The 20,647-nt window shown below is 40.4% G+C and overlaps 2 protein-coding genes across 2 annotated transcripts; one reads left to right on the top strand and one right to left on the bottom strand.

Annotated features, from left to right (window-relative positions):
- Positions 1–857: 857 nt before the first annotated feature.
- Positions 858–16,304, bottom strand: cdcp1b (CUB domain containing protein 1b). Its single transcript, XM_085445635.1, has 13 exons — positions 16,130–16,304; positions 13,573–13,791; positions 12,739–13,080; positions 12,005–12,211; positions 10,824–11,174; positions 9,531–9,746; positions 6,550–6,894; positions 5,574–5,933; positions 4,397–4,594; positions 3,731–4,090; positions 2,788–3,141; positions 2,619–2,700; positions 858–1,669 (listed from the first exon to the last, which is right to left on the bottom strand). The coding sequence occupies exons 1-13, from the start codon at positions 16,191–16,193 to the stop codon at positions 1,183–1,185; spliced, it is 3,585 nt and encodes a 1,194-aa protein (XP_085301761.1). The 5' UTR covers positions 16,194–16,304; the 3' UTR covers positions 858–1,182.
- A 2,673-nt stretch (positions 16,305–18,977) lies between these two features.
- limd1b (LIM domains containing 1b) lies at positions 18,978–20,605 on the top strand. The gene is made up of 7 exons (XM_085446887.1): positions 18,978–19,039; positions 19,143–19,244; positions 19,330–19,397; positions 19,500–19,562; positions 20,037–20,167; positions 20,316–20,367; positions 20,470–20,605. Exons 1-7 carry the CDS (start codon positions 19,006–19,008, stop codon positions 20,551–20,553), a joined length of 534 nt encoding a protein of 177 aa, XP_085303013.1. The 5' UTR covers positions 18,978–19,005; the 3' UTR covers positions 20,554–20,605.
- The last annotated feature ends 42 nt before the right edge of the window (positions 20,606–20,647 follow it).

Below are 20,647 nucleotides of genomic sequence, written 5' to 3'. Positions count from 1 at the left end.
TTTTTCCTGTTTTTCAGAAATTTGCTTTCCACAAAAAAAATTTGAAGATTAATTCTACAAAACTTGCAAGTCAGAAGACGTGCAGACTTTATTTAAAAATCGTCTGCAGTTTAGAAATGTCACATAAACCTGGCCTCTGCATTTGTTATTTCCGCTATGCTCCTTGGTAAACAGTAGCTGCGAATCTTCAGCGGTTCTTCCACACCCTCCTTCTCCTCACACTGTTTTTATAGTTGGAGTTCCTGCGCTGAAACAGCTTTTTTTAAGTGTCCAGCATGCAAAGAAGCCCATGTTTAAGCACAAGAGGGAAAATGAAACATCACTTCAGATGAGGTAATGATGGCCGTAAGGTCACGTAAGGCTACACCGCTTCCCCATCATACACTGACAATTTATTGCAAGTCAAAACAAAAACAAAACAATTCTGGTATGTACAGGCTAAGAAAAGGCAAATCTTAAAAAAATAAAATAAAAAAATACTAGTCAACAAGATAAAAAACATTTACAAACAACAATAACGGATAATTTTCCATTTTCCATACTTTAAACAAGTTTAAAAAAACAAACAAACAAACATTCAAGAAATAGTAGTTGCTGCTTTTTCTGTCTGGGAGTAAGATGAAAAGATTGTGAGCCATATCTCTGGGATCAAGGATCCTTAATAAAAAGCTATGGGACAATTACATAAAGCAGCTAAAAAAAAAAAAGAACCAATCAACAGCTCATGTTGGAACTACATGAGCCAATCGTGTGCTTTCACACTGAGGTTCATGGCTGCCTCAACACTGCAGTAAGTACACTTTTTGCTTTTCTCTACTAACTGCATTTGTCTAGAGCTGCGATGGGTCGAGCCAGACCAGATGTGTTCCTTATGTCTGAGCCATTAGTGAGACCACAATGTTATGAAACGTTGCACAAGCATAAAGGAAAAGCTTTTGTACATGCACTCTTTGTATCCCAGGGACGTTATTTTCCAGACTTTTAAAAACAGGGCTCACTGCTTTCACTCTTGGATCTCTAGAGCAGACTGAGTTCTACCAAATACCGCTTAGACATATAAGCTCAGACTCCCTGAGTATAGTCACAGCACAGACACGTGCATGAGTACCCCTTGGCAGATACTTGGTGCTGTAAGGAGGATTTTGTAATAGCAGTTCATTGGATGGCTGTGGTCCTGACACACTACAAATAGTCATCCGGTATGGGCTCCATATCAGCAGCAGAGAGTCGGATGGTGTTTATGTCCCCTGTGGTCTTGAATGTGTATAGCTCATTGTCAATCATCCTGCGGTCCTGGAAGCCGAGGCTGTCCTGTCGGTTGATGGGAGTACGTGGACGGGATGGTATGAAAGTCTCAGAGGGATCCATAAACATTTTGTCCCCGGGCTGTGGATCTGGTTCTTTAATGACAGGCAGCGCTCCATCAGCGGGGCCTGTGAAAGTGCGGTAGGTGTCTGTCTGAATGCCGTTATACTGGTCTGGAAACGCCTCGCCGTGGCTGGAGTTACTCAGCAGATGGCCATAGACCATCGTTTCATCTATGGAGTCATAGACGTGAGATTCATTTTCAGATCTGGTTTTGGTGAAGTGCATGTCAGATGGCCGGAAGATATTCCCTTTGGGCATGTATATGGACGATCCCCTGTTCCTTTTTTGATTTTTCTTTTTCCTGTTTGAAAAGATGAAGACAAACCAAAGGTTTATGGTCTAATAATGCCACTATGAGAGACTATGCATAAAAATGTCTGTAAATTTTTTTGTTTGTTTGTTTAAACTTAAATTCACTGGTTTTGCACAGAGGCAAAATTATAAAATGTGTCCATATACTTTGGACTTAACTGTGTGTATATATCAGCAGAAACAGCAAATCAATGGTTTATCTTACAGCAGCTACATTGTTCATATTTATTTTACACTAATATGTCATGACTGCAAAAATAAAAGTTGGTATTAAAAATGGTTTGTGTTCCAATTTGGGCAAAAACAACTTTAAAAAATATATAAAGAAAATATAAAGTAGATAAAAAAGGATGAAAAACTAGGTAATTTTAAGTATGGCTCAGTATCTACTCTGAGATTAAGCACATCGTTACTGATAAATGTAATCACAATGAGAAAAAGTAGAACAAAAAAATTGGGGTAGTGGATGTGGTTTATGTAAAAAAAAAAAAAAAAAAAAAAAAAAAAAAGGGTCATTTTAGACAATTGCTTGGTGGTTGCCAGGCAACAGGATGGCCATGCATAATTCAGCTTTTGTGGATTTAAATGACATGTTACTGTTATGAAGTAAAAGTGATATAATGCTTTTATGATGTGTTTTTTGCATAATTGCAGAAAAAAAGTAGTACTTTAACCATTTTGCAAGGTGGTTTCTAGGCAACATGATAACTGTGTAAAATCTGATGTAGATAAGAACCTTCAGCGGCCGAAGATGTACCTGTATGCTAAGTTTGGCTGCTCAACTCCTGATGGTCTAGAAGGAGTTTGCAGCCAAAGAAACAAACAAACAAACAAACAAACAAAAAACCAGACACACAGACAGAGATTTCTTTCTAACTAACACAGCCTAGTCTCAGGCATTTTTTAGGCTACCAGTGTTTTGCTGCAGGTGTACTCACTTTGTGACAATGCATACAACAGCTAGCACTAGAAGCAAAAACAAAATAGCTCCTGATATCCCAAGGACGATGGGTAAGAAATCTGTGGAGGAACAAAGCAAACACTGATTAGATTTATGCCCCTAAGATGTTTTGTGTATGTGAATGTGCAACAGTGATAACTGCTTACTCTGCTTCCTCTGCAGATTGATTGTGGTCAGTGCACTAAATTGACGAGTCTCTGGTTCACAGTTGGACATGTTGAGATAGAAACTTTCACCCACCAACTGTTCCACCACCAGCGGATCATTTTCTGAAATACTTAGTTTCAGCTCTCTGTTCTCTATCGTCCTCACATCGATTCCTGTGTGTCCCTCTTTACATTGAGGCTGTGTAACGTTAAAATTGAGCTGTGCTTTGTACTGGTTGGGCAGCGTGACGATCCAGCTTAGGGTGCGGTAAGATTTCATACCCTGAGGCCAGTTGGGGGTCGCCAGCAGTGTTGGAGACATCGTGTCAGGACTGACCGTGTAAATAATGGTCTCTGAAAGAGGGAAGGAATTCATATCAAGTCTAAATCCTGGGTGTTTTATAAATGAAAATAAATAAATAAAAACCCATCTGTGGTGCAACACTGCCTCTGCGTGGAATTTTAAAGTACAATAGCCGCGTACTGTAGCATGTTGTTGTTTAGTCTCTCAAATAAATTATTTTGTTCATTAACTAATTATTGATTCAAATTTCCTTCATCTTAAGGTAATTCTTTAAAATGACTTCTTTAACCAAACTCAAACAACAGAAGACTACAGAACATACTGGATGATAAAACTAGTCACTTTTTACAGATTAGCTCATGATTCAGGTCATTCTCACTTTTGAGTCCTTTTAAATGTTGAATTTGGCTTCTATTATATTTACCAAGCACGAATGCAATGTTTTAAAACAGTCAGACAACAAATAAATGAAGCCATTATCGGGGGAAAAAAATCATAATGACCAGTTATCAGCATTTCTTCTAAATAATATAACTGATACAGTTAATGAGTAAATATGTCTGGGCCTGGGTTTTTAGTAAAAAAGAAAAAAAAAAAAAAACCCAGGCAGGAGCCCAACAATACATATTGACATTTTACCTGTGATCTCCTCGCTGACGCTGATATTGAGGAAAGACCCCGTCATCCTGCTTAACTGCTGTCCCGGAGCTGTGATGGAGATGTTGGCGTGCACTTGGATTTTTTGGATTACGCCATCAAAGCAGAAATTTCCAACAAAATTGCTACCCTCTTCTTCTGCCAAGTGCAGAGAAAAAGGCTCTTTACACTCCTGGCTGGGCAGGGACTGCCGCAAACTTCCTTTTGGTGACACCAGGTCCCACGTTTTGGTTTCGGGGATGTTGAGGTGCCAGGTGAAGCTGTTGAGGGGCATTGGCAGGCAAGGCTCCATTGTGGACACAGAAAGTGTAGTCACCGGGCACGACTCTGTGTTCTTGCAGTCTGTCATCCAAAAGCATGAAGTGAGATCCATGATATTAAGTTTCCAAATAAAGCACAACTTAAATAGTAAACTTTTTTGTTGTTGTTGCAAAAGTTCTTATTTAAACCAACAGAAGGACTCTTGATGAGCTTTTCTTTGAAGTCTCAGAAATAAAGCTAATAAACATTTTTCTCAAAATATCAGTCTATCCTTTTAGACTTTAAATTGACTATTTAACTTAGATTTAATCTTTTCTATACCCAGGAAACAGAGATAGATCTACTGTCATGTATAAGAAAACACATTTCAGGAATGAGAACTCTCACCAATAACTTTTTTGGCAGTCAGGCGTATGTCTTCATTTGGGCAGTCGAGGAAGGACAGTTTGGCTATTGATCCCGCAGTCACATTTATCTTCTCTTTAACCTCAGAGTTGATGCTGATCTCACAGTAGGAGTCAGAATTTAGATTCTCAATCTGCAGGGACACTCCCGGGTCTTTGGTTAGATCCACGGTGCACAAAACTAAAATGCAAATAAAAATAATACATATAGATAAAGATAAAGGTAATATATTCAATAAAAATAAATACAAATAAATAAAAACAAAACATGAAAAAAAATAATTTTTCCCCATCTAGATGTGAAAATAATGTGGGACATGACAAAGCAGAGACACCATACTTCATCTATTTTTCTTTGGCTTATCTGTGGTCACAGCAGGAGTTGGAGCTCATCAGAGCTGTCATAAGGTCAGATATGGGCTACATCTTGGACAGGGTAGCAGTCTATATGGCTAACATGGAGACAACCATTCACTCTCGCATTCACACCAATTTAGAATCACTAATTCACCTAAGACACATGCCTTTGGAGGCTGGAGTGCCCAGAGAGAACCACACAAAGTGCTCAGCTGACCGGCGGATTCAAAACCTCCTTGCTGTGAGGCGTCTATCAAATGGACACTAAAATTTGTTCTCTTCACATCCTCATAGGCATCGTAACATTTTGCCACATTGTCTCCAGACTCGTTTGCGCTCATCTCATGTCATCTGTTGATGACACATATGAATGTACCATCGTGAAGGACTACACTGCACTACCTGTGTAAACCTGAACAGGCTGCAGATTTGCTGAAGAATTTTGTTCCCAAATTCACAATGAAAACATTCAGTGTGCAAACAAAATGCCTGTTTAGATTCGGACCCTTTCTACTATGACTTCACTGTAATGGGTTGTTGATAAAAGTGTTACACAGTCTCCATTTTATCTATATTTTGGTGTTAACATGATACTTGCACAATGTAATGAACTTAAGTTTAAATAAATGGAATTTTTGCCCATGCAAATTCCATAAAATCATCGAAAAACATAAATAATTACATTACAATATCTACCATAGTTAAAGGAAATGACAGTAGTGTGATAGACACATAAAATAGCTTGATGTTTAGAAAAACAAAACTGTGTGCAAGTCCCAGCTGTTTATGTTTTAACACTGTACCTGGACGGCCGCTCCTCACCACAGAGACCCTGTAGTTCAGCGTGAGACCTGGCAGCGTCGTGTTGGTTTGACAATTTGTCAGCACCATGTTGAAGTTGCCCTGTTGATGCTCTGGCTGAGGATCCTTTAGAGCTTTGGTTACCGTCTTGGCCCCTGCCTGATACTCCACCGTCACCTCTCCATTGTTGAGGCACTCGGGGGGTGTGACGTGATCAAAGAGCACGGTGTAGTTGTGCATCCCGGGCACCGTGAAGCTCCACTGCATCTGCATGTTGTCAGGGAAGTCTCGAGGAAAGTTAGCTGTCACGAGTGTTGTGTCCGATACACCTCGTGGTAGGTTGACCCCCACTATCGCGATCACTAAGAGTAAAAAAAAAAAAAAAAGAAAAAAAAAAGCAGCGGACACTGAAGTTAGAAAAATCAAGATTTCATAATATTTCATAAAATTTTAGAACACAAAAACTCAAAACATTAATTCTAACCTTTTCATTAATTTTTGCTGTTGTAGTTATGCATTCTTTATGATTAAACAATTCTTTATGGTTGTGAAGTAAAACAGCGAGCAACTGACACCTGAACTAAAACAAATCTCTATACAACACCAGGTCAGTGTTATAAATCCCCATTGCTTTGCAAGTTATTTGGACACTCCTGTGATTCACCTGGTAGAACAGGCAACCTGAATGCTTAAGGCCTTGCAGCAGTATTTTGGATTCATCCCAGACCATGCTGCATTTTTTTGTCTACTCTGTGCTGCCCTATATGAATTAATCTATAAACAAAAAAAATAAAAGCAATCCATTTAATAAATAAAAGCCCAGATTTTCATGGAAAACATAACATTTTACAAGTGGCAATATGAGACTATTAACTACGGTAATGTTTCTAAAAAGTGCTTCATTATAAGTTCTCTACTCAATGATTTATTGTGCTCTGTCTTGTCTGAGGTTTTTTTTGTAGATATAAAATGACTCACTGTTTGTCTCAGGCCCGCCACTGAGTTTGAATTCAAAAGGATCCATCTTTGCATTCGCCGGCACCTTTAGAGACACGCGGCCCTTGTAGCGACCCTGGATGGTGGTCACAGATCCTCCTCTGCAGAAGGTACCAATATTTGCCTGCCCGCGTAAATAGATAATAAAAGAGTACTTGTGCTCATCCGGGCATGTCTCCTCACTGGAAATCTGTCTCAGTCCCTGTTCTGGGAAGTCCAGTTGGAATGTGTGAGTGAAATTAGTTTTCAAGTCCCACTTGAAGGTCCGGTTGAACTCTGGGAGCACCGAGGACTCGGCCTGAACCGGGTCACCAGAGAACGGGGCGTCTGTCCAGATACAGATAAAACAAAAGAGATGGTGAGTTTCCAATGGCTTTTCCCCCTCACTCTCCAACCTTTCTCCAGGTATCTCAGGCTCTGGAGGTTAAGTTGATTCTACTACACGCTCCCAGTCTTTACCATTTCCATTGTACACTAGTTCTATTCTGATAAGCACACAGCAATGTTTAAATGTCTAATGCGACATATGTCAGTCATAGCACAAAGTCCATCCATCCATCTTCATCCGCTTTATCCGAGGCCGGGTCGCGGGGGCAGCAGCCTAAGCAAAGAGGCCCAGACCTCCCTCTCCCCAGCCACCTCCTCCAGCTTATCCGGGGGAACACCAAGGCATTCCCAGGCCAGCCGAGAGATATAATCTCTCCAGCGTGTCCTGGGTCTGCCCCGGGGCCTCCTCCTGGTGGGACATGCCCGGAACACCTCACCCAGGAGGCGCCCAGGGGGCATCCTTGTCAGATGCCCGAACCACCTCAGCTGGCTTCTTTCGATGCGGAGCAGCAGCTGCTCTACTCTGAGCCCCTCCTGGATGGCCGAACTTCTCACCCTATCTCTAAGGGAGAGGCCAGCCACCCTTCGGAGGAAGCTCATTTCTGCCGCTTGTATCCGCGATCTCGTTCTTTCGGTCACTACCCACAGCTCGTGGCCATAGGTGAGGGTAGGGACGTAGATTGACCGGTAAATTGAGAGCTTCGCTTTTACACTCAGCTCCCTCTTCACCACGACGGACCGGTACAGCGTCCGCATCACTGCAGCTGCAGCCCCAATCCGTCTGTCGATCTCCGGCTCCCTTCTCCCATCACTCGCGAACAAGACCCCGAGATACTTGAACTCCTCCACTTGGGGCAGGAACTCATCCCCGACCCGGAGTGGGTACTCCACCCTTTTCCGGCTGAGAACCATGGCCTCAGATTTGGAGGTGCTGATCCTCATTCCCGCTGCTTCACACTCGGCTGCGAACCGTTCCAGTGCGAGCTGGAGGCCCTCACCCGATGAAGCCAACAGAACCACATCATCCGCAAAAATCAGAGATGAGATTCTGAGGCCACCAAAGCGAAAGCCCTCCGCCACTTGGCTGCGCCTAGAAATCCTGTCCATAAAAATTATGAACAGAACCGGAGACAAAGGGCAGCCCTGGCGGAGCCCATCACCCACCGGGAACGAGTCCGACTTATTGCCGGTGTTGTGCCAAAAAGTGATTGTCTGCCAAAAACTGATTTCCGGTATTTGCCAAAAACTGATTGCTCGTATTTAAACTGCTATAAGTAACTTGTTGGCCTATAATATATGAAACATATGTCAAATGCATCACTCATGGATGACACAAAGTCATATTGAGCCACAAACAACATTCGTGTAACAAGGTAGAAGCCGCAATCAGTTTTTGGCAGCAACTTTTATAGAACCTTTATTTATGCAGTTAAAAAAAATCTCATTAACATTAAAAATGTCTTTTGTAAGAGTAAGACATCAGAAATGGCAGCAAATATTACAATAGTTCTGTAAAAATATTGTAAGTGGGGAAAAAGGACCGGATTGGTTATAATGTGAGTACAATAACACAGAGTTATAAAGATACTTGAAAAAACAGATAATCTTTTAATTCTATATATAACCCCTTTGTAAACGCTGTTCACCGAAGTCTATTTACCAACATACATAAAGGTATTACACATAAAAAATACACGGAAACATTGGAAATCAGTTTTTGGCAGGCAATCACTTTTTGGCACAACACCGCCAATGCGAACCAAGCTCTTGCAACAAAGTCCACTTGCATTAATTTTTTTTAAACCTTCAGCTTTGTCTTTACCTGCAATCACTGTTAGCTTTAGCACCTCTTCATGTGTAAATTATGTCTAATCAGCTTATGACCGCTTTAAAAATTTAAACATGCATTTACTTTCTGTCATGTACATTTCTAGGCCACTTCATTAGATACACCTACAACTGCTCTTTAATGCAAATATCTAATAAGTCAATCACATGGCAGCAACTCAATGAATTTGGGCAAGTAGACCTAAACGATGATCAAAACGACTTGCTGAAGTTCAAACTGAACAGAATGGGGAGGAAAGGTAATTTAAGTGGCTTTGAATGTGGTATTATTTTTGTGTCAGATAGGCTGGTCTGAATATTTTCGAAACTGCTAATCTGCTGGGATTTTCCCACAAAACCATCGAAAAACAGATAATATACGGTGAGTATCAATGTCTTTTCGGTGCCAGAGGTCAGATAAAAATGACCAGCTTCAGTTAAAACGAATGCAGAAATATGCAGCAACTGTGTGATGTTATCACACAAATCAACTATGACACATCAATTTTGGGACTAAATCTGTTAGGAATGTTTCCAGCACTATGTTTCAGAAAAGCTAATAAGCTAATCAGCTCATCATGTATTTTGTTCACATGGTCATTTACAGGTGCAGAATGCTCCTTAGGCATCTCATGAAAACTAGATGATACCCCCATGGAGGATTCCCCAAGCTGGCCAATCATGAGAAAGTGTCCTTTTAGATAGGAGATGTTAAAGAAAACAAAGCTAAACTGATGGATTGCACAAATTTACAGTCTTAGACAAATTAGACCTTAAGACCTGACTTCACATATTTTAACTCTACATACCAATTTCTCTGTTGACCTCCACACTGAAGACATCTTGAGGTCGAGGGCAGGTAAACTCTACTGAGACGTTGCAAGGAGCAAACAGTGCTAGGGTTTCAGGGTAGCATTTCTGGTAAGGCGCCATCTGACACACGTTGCAGTGGAGCTCTTGATTCACCTTCGTGATGATAATTTTGGTTTTCTTGATTTCAGAGGCCACAGACATCATTCTGCTAGCTAAAAACAAAAGGTGCACAAGATGGTGAGATGCTGATCCAGCTGAAGAGAATTCAGCTCTATACTAGTCTGATGAAATATTCATATTAGACAGACATGAAATAATTTACGGGTGGTTTATAGTTGTGACCAGGAGTTTATATGCTCTCATGAGCATAAATGCACTGGCAATTTGGGGTTTTAATGATTTCTTGGAACAGTTCCTTTTCTAGGGTGGAATAATTGGACAACATACATCTTTAATTACTTTAAAAAAGAAGAATTGGGTGCACAAGTTTGAATTTATTTTGGATTTTCTCTCATCCACACAGGGTCAAAAGTATACTTATAAGATCAAATGTATACATACACTCCCACTAATATTTGGTTAAATTACTCCTTTCATCTTTAACCTAAACCAGATGCTTTTGGTTTCCATCAATAAGCTTCTGGCACAAATCTGTCTGGATATCTGACCACTGTTCATGGCAGAATTGGTAGAAGTGTGTTGGAGTGCATGAAAACTCCTAATCACAACTTTACATCATTAACACCTTTAAGTCAAATCAGTTCAAGAAAACACTGCTGGTCAAATATTCTTATAAAACGAAACATTTCCAACAGCCTCAGCAGACCTTTAACGAAATAAAATAGAAAACTAATATTATGCTATTTGTGGTTCAATTAAGAAGGGAGACATAAATATATTTATAGTTGATTTTTCATAAAAACATAATTAACATTCTACTTATTATTTATTTATTTGTTTTCACACAAAATTTAATCAGGTATAGCATATAATTTATTTTAGTATAACTTTTTAACATTTGGCTGGGGACAAGAAACAAAGCTTAGCTTTGCTTTCCCTATTAATCAATGTCCAAGTCAAATATATACAGATTATAGTAACTACATTTGAGTTATAGGTCCTTAGCTGCAACTGTATAAAGAGGCCATGATTGAATCATTACCATTTTAAAGGATTTATCAGCCATTGTTAAGGATATGTCTCCATAAATATGTGCTATGATGTTTTTTCTTTATGTAAAATGAATAAAACATCTTCCTCTACGGGTTCTAGAAAGTGTTCAAACTTGCCTCTCTCTGTTGCTTTGACATTAAATGCTGCCGACTCCAGTTTTTCTCCTTTGGGCACTTCAATAGTCACAGTCGTTGCTCCAAGCAGATTCAGATCAGACACTGTTCCGCCTTTGCAGTACTTGTTACTTTGAATTTCGCCACTGCGTTTAATTGTACTCACTGAGTACTGATAGACATCTGGGCAGGTCACCCCTGCAGAAATCTCCTTCAAACCACCACCAGGAAAGTCCAGCGTTAATACAGTACTCTCTGGGACACTGATGTCCCACGTCAAGGATCTTTTGAAGGCATTAAGTTGGTCGGGAACAATTTCTGCTGTAGAAGGTTTGCAGGAAGTCTTGGTGCATTCTGGATGAAGAAATTAGGAAATATTTTAATTTCACGTGATGGCTGAGGAGGATGAAATGTGAAGTTTTCCATCAATGAGAGCGATGCCAAAGTAAATGTAGAAATACATGCAGAAAAAACATTATAGATAAATGCGCAAAAGTAGTATTTTTGCAACAAGCTGATTCCTAAAGTGCTATTAGTCAAAAACTTGGCAGCATGCTGCACAGTGTGTTCTAAAGAAATGTGAGGAAACTGGGTAACTTGGGATAAAATAAGTGGAAGTGGAAGGTCTAAAAAAAAACCCCAATCAAACAAACAAACAAAAAACTACAGTGGATGAATAGTATCTGAAGGTCATGTCCAGCAAAGACCTGAAACAAGATTTGAGAGATCTGGCTCTCCGGTTGATCCGTCTACTGTTCAGAAATGGCCTCAGTGGAAGAGTAGCTATCAAGAAGCCATTCTTAAAGCAGCGATACAGGGATAAAAGGCTGAGGAATAACAAATTACACAAGCACTTGATTGACAATCATTGTAGGTCTTACGGAGTGATGAATCCAGATTTGAAAATTTTAGTTTAAATCGCTGTCAATATGTACGGAGGAGGTCATGAGGGAGGTACAACAGTGAGCATCTACAGCCATCTGTAAAACACGGCGGAGGCTCTGTCATGGCTCGGGGCTGGATTTCAGCCAGTGGTGTTGGAGATGTTGTCAACATTGATAGAATTATTAAGAGAACAAATGTTGATCCACCATGCAATACCTTTTGGAAAGCAACTGATTGGCTTGATTTTTTAACCTTTATTAGTATATTAATTTATTTGTCACAGCTCCAGCAGCTCTCACCTATTGTCTTTTTTATCTTCACATTGAACCCGTCTTGTGGTTTCGGGCAGCTGAACACCACTGACAGTTTCTCAACATTGTTCAGCGTCTTTTCCGTGCTGCAGGTGAGAGTGGGGCCTTCAGCGGTGCACACTTCACACACCGATTCCTTCGGGTCCCTGCTGAGGACCATGGTCGTGCTGGAATCAACGCTTATGACCTCAGTTTCTAAACAGAGTGAAACGCAGAGTGAGACAGAGGCCAGGGTTGAGTTGCACCAGCTCTTAGCCAATCCCTTCACAGGGTCCTTGTAATAGAGTCCACCATTAAAGCTTTAATTAAATTACTCACTTTTGCCTTTAGTGATGGATGGAAAAACTATGAAGTGTGTTGCCACCACTGGCCAGCTTGGCTCTGTCTACCAGCACCATTAAACCCCACTATAATCTAATATCTTCAGACCCACAAATGGCAAATTACAGGCTTTATCTTCTTTGTTCACACAAATCATCTGCAAGTAGCAAGAAACCTATTTCTATGAAAGACTGAATGCAAATAGGAAATAGTAAATATTTAGAGCAAATGCACACAGTTAAATCATTTTTTAAAATCTGACTGATTTTTGGTGACTCATTTTAAAAGTTTTAAGCTATAATTGGGTTACTTAACAGGTGGTGCAGCTCCAGTTAAACCCAGCATTAATCCTGTGGAGCTTCTAATTAAAAGAGAGTCTATATTTAGCAAACAGTTCTTACTCAGTTGTGTGACGGAGGTCTGAAACAGCTCACTGACCACCTGAGCCTTTGGTTTCACTTGCAGAGACACGACAGCTGGATTGATCAGATACAAACTTTTCACAGAACCGCCTCGACAGTACTGAGTCTGGGCCTTGCTGCTGGCTATGGATGTGGACACAGAGAACTGATGTCCATCTGAGCATGGCTGTGATGTGTCCGTCAGCCCTCCTTCGATGATGCTCAGGCGCACGACTGTGTCCTGAGCTGCATTCAGATTCCAGGTGAAGATTCTGGCAAAGTTAGTCAGGATGGATGGTTGAGTTTGCAGAGTTGGTGGGCTGCAGGCATTTTCAGTGCATTCTGGATTTCAGTCGAAGACAAGAAAAGATGCACAGATGGGTTAAAAAAAAAAAAAAAAAAAAGGTACTCACACCTTAATTATGCTTAATCTGCATAACACTGAAAATGTCTTTAGAAAAATTAGTAAATGAAAACCCGAAGATGCCACTGCTATATCTAAGTGGATTTGCATATGAGCTTTGAGCTTCTATCACAATAGAAATAACCACCAATTGACTTGACTGGGGGAAAAGAAATTGTTTTCTGAGGATTAATTAGAAAATTAAAAAAAATAAAAAATAATAATGGAAAGTCTCAATGCAATAAAATGTCAGGGTAGGAAAAAGCTGTGAAAGTAGAGGCTCCTGCACAGTGGTTTTTTTTTTTACATCAACGAATTATCTATCCTTGAAGCTATGATTAGACCAAATGAATACTTACTCTACATTTGCCTTCAAAGGGATAAAACGCTTTAAACGAGGTCTGATCGAAGCTGAACGTGAGTAAACTCACCGATGGAGTGAGCAATCGTCACAGTGTAAGACTGCTCGACAGGCTGGGGGCAGGAAAACTCCAGTGTGGTCTCAACTTCAGGTACCAGAGAGAGAGAGGAGTGGCAGGAAAGCTGTGTGCTGTTCACCTTGCTGACGATGCACACAAAACATTTTGGCTGCTCGGTGGACACTGTCACATTCAAGCCTTTGTCTGGTCGAACGACCTCCTGCTGGGATTCTGGAAATCAGATCCAATAATGTGAATATGCTGTAAACTAATCTTAAGAGAAGATCAACAAATGCATAGCTCTACAGGGATAATTATATCAGACTTTAGTCACTTTGGTTCACCCTGAAAGATAAGATCCCATAAAATGTACACATTCATGTCCACCAGAAGATGTATTTTTACCTAAAAAGCCACAGTCAGATTCAGATTAGTTTATTTTTTATATCTATGACCAAATACTTGTGGTCTTAATGATATATAAAAGAAACAAACACATCCTTAAACAGTCCAGCTGATTTTTCTGTTCATGCCTGAGCAAACACAGCAGCTCCAGGCACACCTATTCCCATGCACTGAAGTAGCAGACAAGCGCAAATTAACTGAATTTCGATAAACGTGAGTCACCTAGTGAGTAAAGAGAGGGTGAACCAGTTTTAAAAAGCATAATGAGGTGACTCTCCCGTTGTTTTCTCCTGAGAATGTTTTTCTAACTCTGGGAGAAGCAGTTTTTCTCCACAGTAGCAAGGCTTTTAAACCAGATGTGGTTACAGGTGTTGTTTTTGGTGGTCTTTTCTATTTAATCATCCTGTTTCCACAAACTTCTGTGCCATTTCTACAGTTCCTGACGTCAACATTGCATAATTTTGGCACATTCTTTGCCTGCACGTTCATGCTAGTCTATCCCAGAGGTTACTCTACTCTGCTGGAATTAGATCTCGTGACTGAGGATGCCACTTCATCATGACTGCTTTCATGATCGTGCTCAGAAGCTACTTTTTGTTGGTGACTTGGTGTGTTAACATGATGCAAGCAGCTACTGGAATATTGTAACCAGCAGCCATTCTGGTATGAACACAGTTGGCAAAAATACCATAAATGATCAAAGTGCATCAAAAACACCATCCCCACATCACCAGCCCGGACTGGTGACTAAAGGCAGGCTGGGTCACTGGATTCACGCTGCTGATGCCAAATAGTGACCTTACCATCAGCCATGTAAAGAGTAAAATCTGGAGACTGTGGTGCTGAAAGCCCCTGGAGATCAGTGAGCCCAGATGGACTCAAACCAGCTCGTTAGGCACCAACAATACTCTCTCATTATAAATGTTTTCCCCATTCTGATGTTTAAAGTTAACTGCAGCTCATGACCTACACTGAGGTGCAGCTACATGACTAGCTGGTTGATTAGATAAGAGTATGAATAGGAAGGTGTACAAGTAACACACTCCATGTGAATATTTTGTAACGTATGCAAATAATCAGGGAAGTTCACACACCCTCATATATTACAAAGCACACTTATTCCTACAGTTACAAACTTACTGCCCTGCTTCCCATCCTCTGCAAATATCAGAACTCTTCTCTTAACTTCTTTATTTTCTGCCTGTTATTTACTTTCACCAAACTCTGCGAAATGCGGATTGACCTACTTCCTGATTTATCCTTATTTCACATCAGTTCTATGAATGGAATTCAAGAAATTCCACATTTACTCACATACCCTCCTACTCTGAATGAGGTGAAACCCTCACATGTGCAATCACATAATAATCCCTGCCTGGACCATATCTGCTAAAAATATCAAGAAACCTAATACTAAACATACAATCTAGGATTTAAAACCAAAACAAGCGACAAAATAAATATATTTAATTAATCCTCACTCTCAAAGCAGTGAGCATAATGTTACCTCTTCCTCTCTCTCAAGCTAAAGCAAAATAAAGTCCTTCTTTAACCTGAACCTGTAACAACTAGTCCACAAAGGGCTTCTTGCAACCGTAAACAGTGGGTGTGTTGAGAACGTCACACCGTCCAAAGTTATTTAGAAGTCATTTTATAAATATGATAAAAACCCTTTTTTAAAGTTAAACTTGCTGATGATGATTTCAACCCACAAAACCGGGAAGTTTACATCTAGCATAAAACGATTATTTAAAAACAAAAAAACGAGCAACAGATTGTTGGTCAATCATTAATGAAGTCGTGATGAATTCATGCCTCCAGGAAGCTCCATAAATGCCTCATAAACCTTTTTGAAAATGGAGGTCTGGAAGTGGGAGCTATGAGTGGAAACGCGCTCCAGCCTCAGTCATGTCTGAGCTGCCTTTAATGCTCGTTATTATCCTATCATTTATTGACACGGAGCTTTAAGCACAGCTTCGCTTGAGTGCATCTTTACAGCAGCTCAGCGCGCGCTCCTCTCAGCTGTGTTTTTGACCCATTTGGCGCACGAACGCGAAAAGAAGCCACGCTTTTGACACGAGGACGTTTCGTGTTTTGTTTTGAAGATGCACGTAGATTCAACAAACAACACAAAATACTGAATGAGGTCGTTTTTTCCCCTCACCTGATGAATCCAAGACTGCCAGAAACAGAAGCGCCAGGAGAGCGCAGGTCCTGCAGAGCCGCATGTCCTCAAAAAAAAATAATAAAAATAAATAAAATAAAAGCAAAATAATTTTAAATGATTGTTTTTGTAAGTTAAAAAGATAATCTAAAATCGCCGCCTCTCTTTCAGATACAGCTTACAGCTGCATTTCCAAACGTTACAACAACAGCAGCAGCGTCGCTGACAGCCACTTCCTGCTCACGAACACTTGCGCGCAGCGGCACAGAAGAGGGCGTGGACCGCAGGTAGAGTACCTGTCCAAACTTGACAGGAAGAGCAGGCCCTGCCGCTGTGCCTTTAAGCAGGAACACTGCAGCGATAGCGCACGCAGTCCGGACTCTTAGATTAAGACGCGGGTCCTCTTCTGACTTCCCTTGCACTGTGTGGGACAATGAGCGCCCTATTTATAAGCAGCCAAACATGCCAAAGATTGTTGGCATCGTGCTGTGTAACCCCCCAAAATGTGGCAGACGAAGGGTGTGGAAGCAGAGCCCAGAGCATAAGCAAACCTCGTTGCATCATAGCTGATAAATATACTGATAGACAGAAGTAGTCTGAATGATTAGAAATATTAAAGCTTCAGAAGGAATATTAGTGAGAAGCAAAACAGGCATAAATCAGGTTGTTCCTGGTCAGCTGGAATTTCCATTTTGTAAAATGGAGATGGAAACGTGATTAACTGTGCGTAAGACAGCTTCTGCACAGCACTCCCGCAGTTGCAGAGACTGCCTCCTGCCTCCACACGCCTCGTGACGCAGACATTCCTGCACAGAAACATACCTGAGGGCTAGACAGCTCACAAACACACATCCAGGTACTGCTATTTGAGTCAAAATGCCTGAATTCAACCTTCAGGCATTTTTGACGTATATGAACCCAAACCTCTACATCATGACAACACACTGGATTACACAAAGTTTTTAAAAAAAACAGTACACACACGCGCGCGCAACCAACATACAAACGACATGCAAGTTTTTTGGTGAACCAGTCTGACAGCTAGGAGAGTGGGCGTTGTGATGGAAGCAGACAGCTTCACAAGAGGACCTCAGTGAGGAATCAGCAGCTGTCAGACGCCCCCTCCCTCCATCCCTCCCCTGCTCCAACTGTAACCGTAGATCCAAAACACGAGCTGCATGAGTTTCTCTTCTTTATCCTCTCTGCGTGGAAGCTAATGGAGACACGCAAGCAACTTTAAATGACCTGCTGTAATACACTTACAATATAATAACAAGCTGTCATTGTCAATTGGAAAGATTAAAGACTTTAAAATAAAAGAGGAGGATTAAGGACCAAATATTAAAGGTTAATAAGTGTAAAGAGCCACTTAAAAAACAAACAAACAGATCTCTATTGTTCAGTTACAACCAGTCGGTGTTTACCTGGTGCAGGTATTTCTGGCTCTTTGGGCGTGTCTGGTTTTAGTGACCGACTTATGAGAGGAAGGTCCTAAGGCTTCCACATGAGGGCAGTATCACAAGACAGATGATCCCAGAAAAGGCTTCACTGCTCCTCCTCAATATTTAAAAATGCACATTTAGGCTGCCAAAATATAAGACTCAGGCATGTACTGTAGTACTTTATTCTTTTGGATTCACTTAAAAGTTGAGCTCTGAAGTTGTTTCTGAAGATATTTGTATTTTTTCCAGTTTCTAAATATTTAGATTACTCATATAAAAACATTCTTATTTATTTCTTTTCTTATTTTCAGTTTTTGATTAAAAAGGAAATCCATTAAGAAGTGCTGAAACTCTCAGCTTTCCTTTAACATCCTTAAAGGGTCATCTTACCATCACCAGCTTGTTTGTTCACTGCACATTTTATACATGTTTTTTATATTTTATACATATTTCTGTACATTGTTACCTGTATATACGAACTTCAGTTGCTTATGTATATAGGTCCACTTTGTGTCTTCCTTCTATATCTTGTGTTCCCCTTGCTATAAAAGCTGTGTAACACCGAAATCTTCTCATCTGTGGGATAATAAAGGTTTATTCTATTCTATTCTATTCTATCAAAATCTTATCTGAGTAAAAGTGGAGATTTTTTTAACCAGCAGGTTTAAAGTAAAAGGAGTTCCTGTGAGTGTTAAATAATAATAATAATAATTATAATTATCAATAAGACTGATGGGAATTTTGCCTACCCTCACATCCTACAATAACACCAACTCTTTGCATGTCCTCCCTCACTCCATATTCAACATCCATTATCCAGTATTCACACATTGTTAGTATGAATGGCTGTTTTTATCTTGTAGCTTATAGTTTTTGCCGTATAGGAGGAGTAGGAGTGTTTAAACCAGCGTCCTCACAATGTGAGTGCTGTGGTAGGCTGAATGTGCTGCAGGTTCTTTTTCACCTTCAAGCTCCTTCCTCTGCTGCTCTGACACATTTCATCTCTTAGCTTACCCGAGAATACAGTTTTTAAATAGAAAGATGCTTAGAGCTGAAAGTTCTCACAGTAGCTGCAACAGAAAAACCTAAAAAACCTAAAAAACGGCACTTATTCTTTTTCTAATATGTACTCCACCATTAGACACTTTTAAAAACATTAAACAGCTACTTAAATACTGTATAAGTACAAAATTGAAGTACTTTTACTCGTTTATTTGTGTTTTCATTCACACAAAACTACTTTCTGTCTAAAGTTTTTCAGCTGCCTCGGAGGAGTCATTTCTTAAGATTTTGCCATTCAGAGAGCAAAGGCAGAGAGCAAATTCTCATAAACCCAACGAGCAGCTCCTCTTACAGCTGTCTGCACTGCACATAAAATTAGACCTCCAGACAGCCGTGCTGCAGACTCAGAGCAGTGGGCAAACTGGTGCTGAGATGAATCCCAGTCACAGTGACAGTGTTTACTTTGGTAAGAATGGAAAAGACTTAATATTCACCTTTTTTTGGCGGATTAGCCTTTTATTATTCAGACGTGCTGCCAGTTGTTCCATTTATTCTTCATGTTTATTCAGGAACTTGTACGAGATGCAATCAAGCTGTCTACAGAGCAGGTCGAGCGTGTCAGGCGATGGGACGTTTATTCCACAGCGCGTGCTTCATCTGCAGCGTTTGCAGTGAGCTCTCCTCGTGTGAATGCTTCTCTGATAGTACAGTGTGATGTATAACGGTCTACATATTTAAGCTTTTGCATGTTTTCAGGTAAAACGCTCAGTGGCAAGCCTTTCTACACAGTGTCAGGGATGATATACTGTGAGGATGACTTTTTGGTAAGTATGTTCTTTTAATAGGTTGTAAAATGACAGATTAACTTTATTGCCTAATCTATTTGGGTGGTGGTGTTTTCCTGGTACTCGTGGTATTTTCTGCAGTTCTCTGGAGTTCATCCATCCCCTGAAGTGTGTAACAGCTGTGGCTTTTTAATCACAGATGTGGTAACTATTAATTTATTTACTTAAACAGTACTGTGAAAAAGCATTTCCCCCCTTCCTGATCTTAGGTTTTTTTTCTATATTTGTCACGCACACATGTTTCAGATCATCAAATACATTTTAATATTAGAAAACGATACACCAAATAAATATGCAGTTTTTAAATTACCTTTTCATTTATTAACGGATTAAAAGCTGTTCAACCTTGCCTGCCCTACATTTGACAACATTTATTTGGGAAAACTAAGTTCATTTAATTTTTTTACACTCAGGCACACACAGGCACACACATAGAAATGTTTTACTCAGGTTATCTTTGGCTAATATTAGAATTTGTTCGATGATCTGAAACATGTAAATGTGACAAATGTGCAAAGAAAATTAAGAAACCAGGAAGGGGTCAAATACTTTTTCTAAGCACTGTGAGTATATGTGTGGTGTCACATGCAAGAAACTGACATTACATTGGATGATCAGATCCTGCAGGCTCGTGGGAAACCCTACCACCCATCCTGCTTTCGCTGTGTCGTCTGCAGACAGAGCCTGGAGGATCAGCCTTTCGCTGTCGACTCACACCGCAGGATCTACTGTGTCAGCGACTACCACAGGTGGGTGTTTTATGTAGCAACAATAGTCCTTTTCAAGAGCAAAGGGGGAAACCCTGCCAGACAGGCTGAACAGGAGAAAACTCACACCTTTGTTGACTTCATGTTTTAACCTCTGTGAACTTTCACTGAAACTTCTTCTCGGTTTCAGGGTCCAGGCTCCCCACTGTGCTGCCTGCAGGTTGCCGATACTCCCAACAGAAGTGAGCTTCACAGAAACTATGCAAAATATTTGATAATTCAATTCACAGCAAATGATTTCACAAAGAAGCACTCTGAGTGCTTTGTTATCTCTTTTTTTTCAGGGATCCACAGAGTCTATTCGAGTGACATCCTGTGACAGAAACTACCATGTAGAGTGCTACAGGCCTGGTGTTAACCTCATTTAACAAAGACAGATTCTGTGATACTTAATAAGATACTCTAATAAAGTCATCCACTCCTGCTATTTGTTTCTCCTTAGTTTTGTGTGTGGATCTGTGT

This window comes from Copadichromis virginalis, linkage group LG22 (assembly GCF_057382275.1).
Source record: "Copadichromis virginalis isolate Kocher_CV1m ecotype Utaka linkage group LG22, C_Virginalis_male_GT1.1, whole genome shotgun sequence".
Classification (NCBI taxonomy): domain Eukaryota; kingdom Metazoa; phylum Chordata; class Actinopteri; order Cichliformes; family Cichlidae; genus Copadichromis; species Copadichromis virginalis.
Note: the sequence above shows the minus strand (reverse complement) of the source record. Positions and strands in the feature narration are given on the sequence as shown.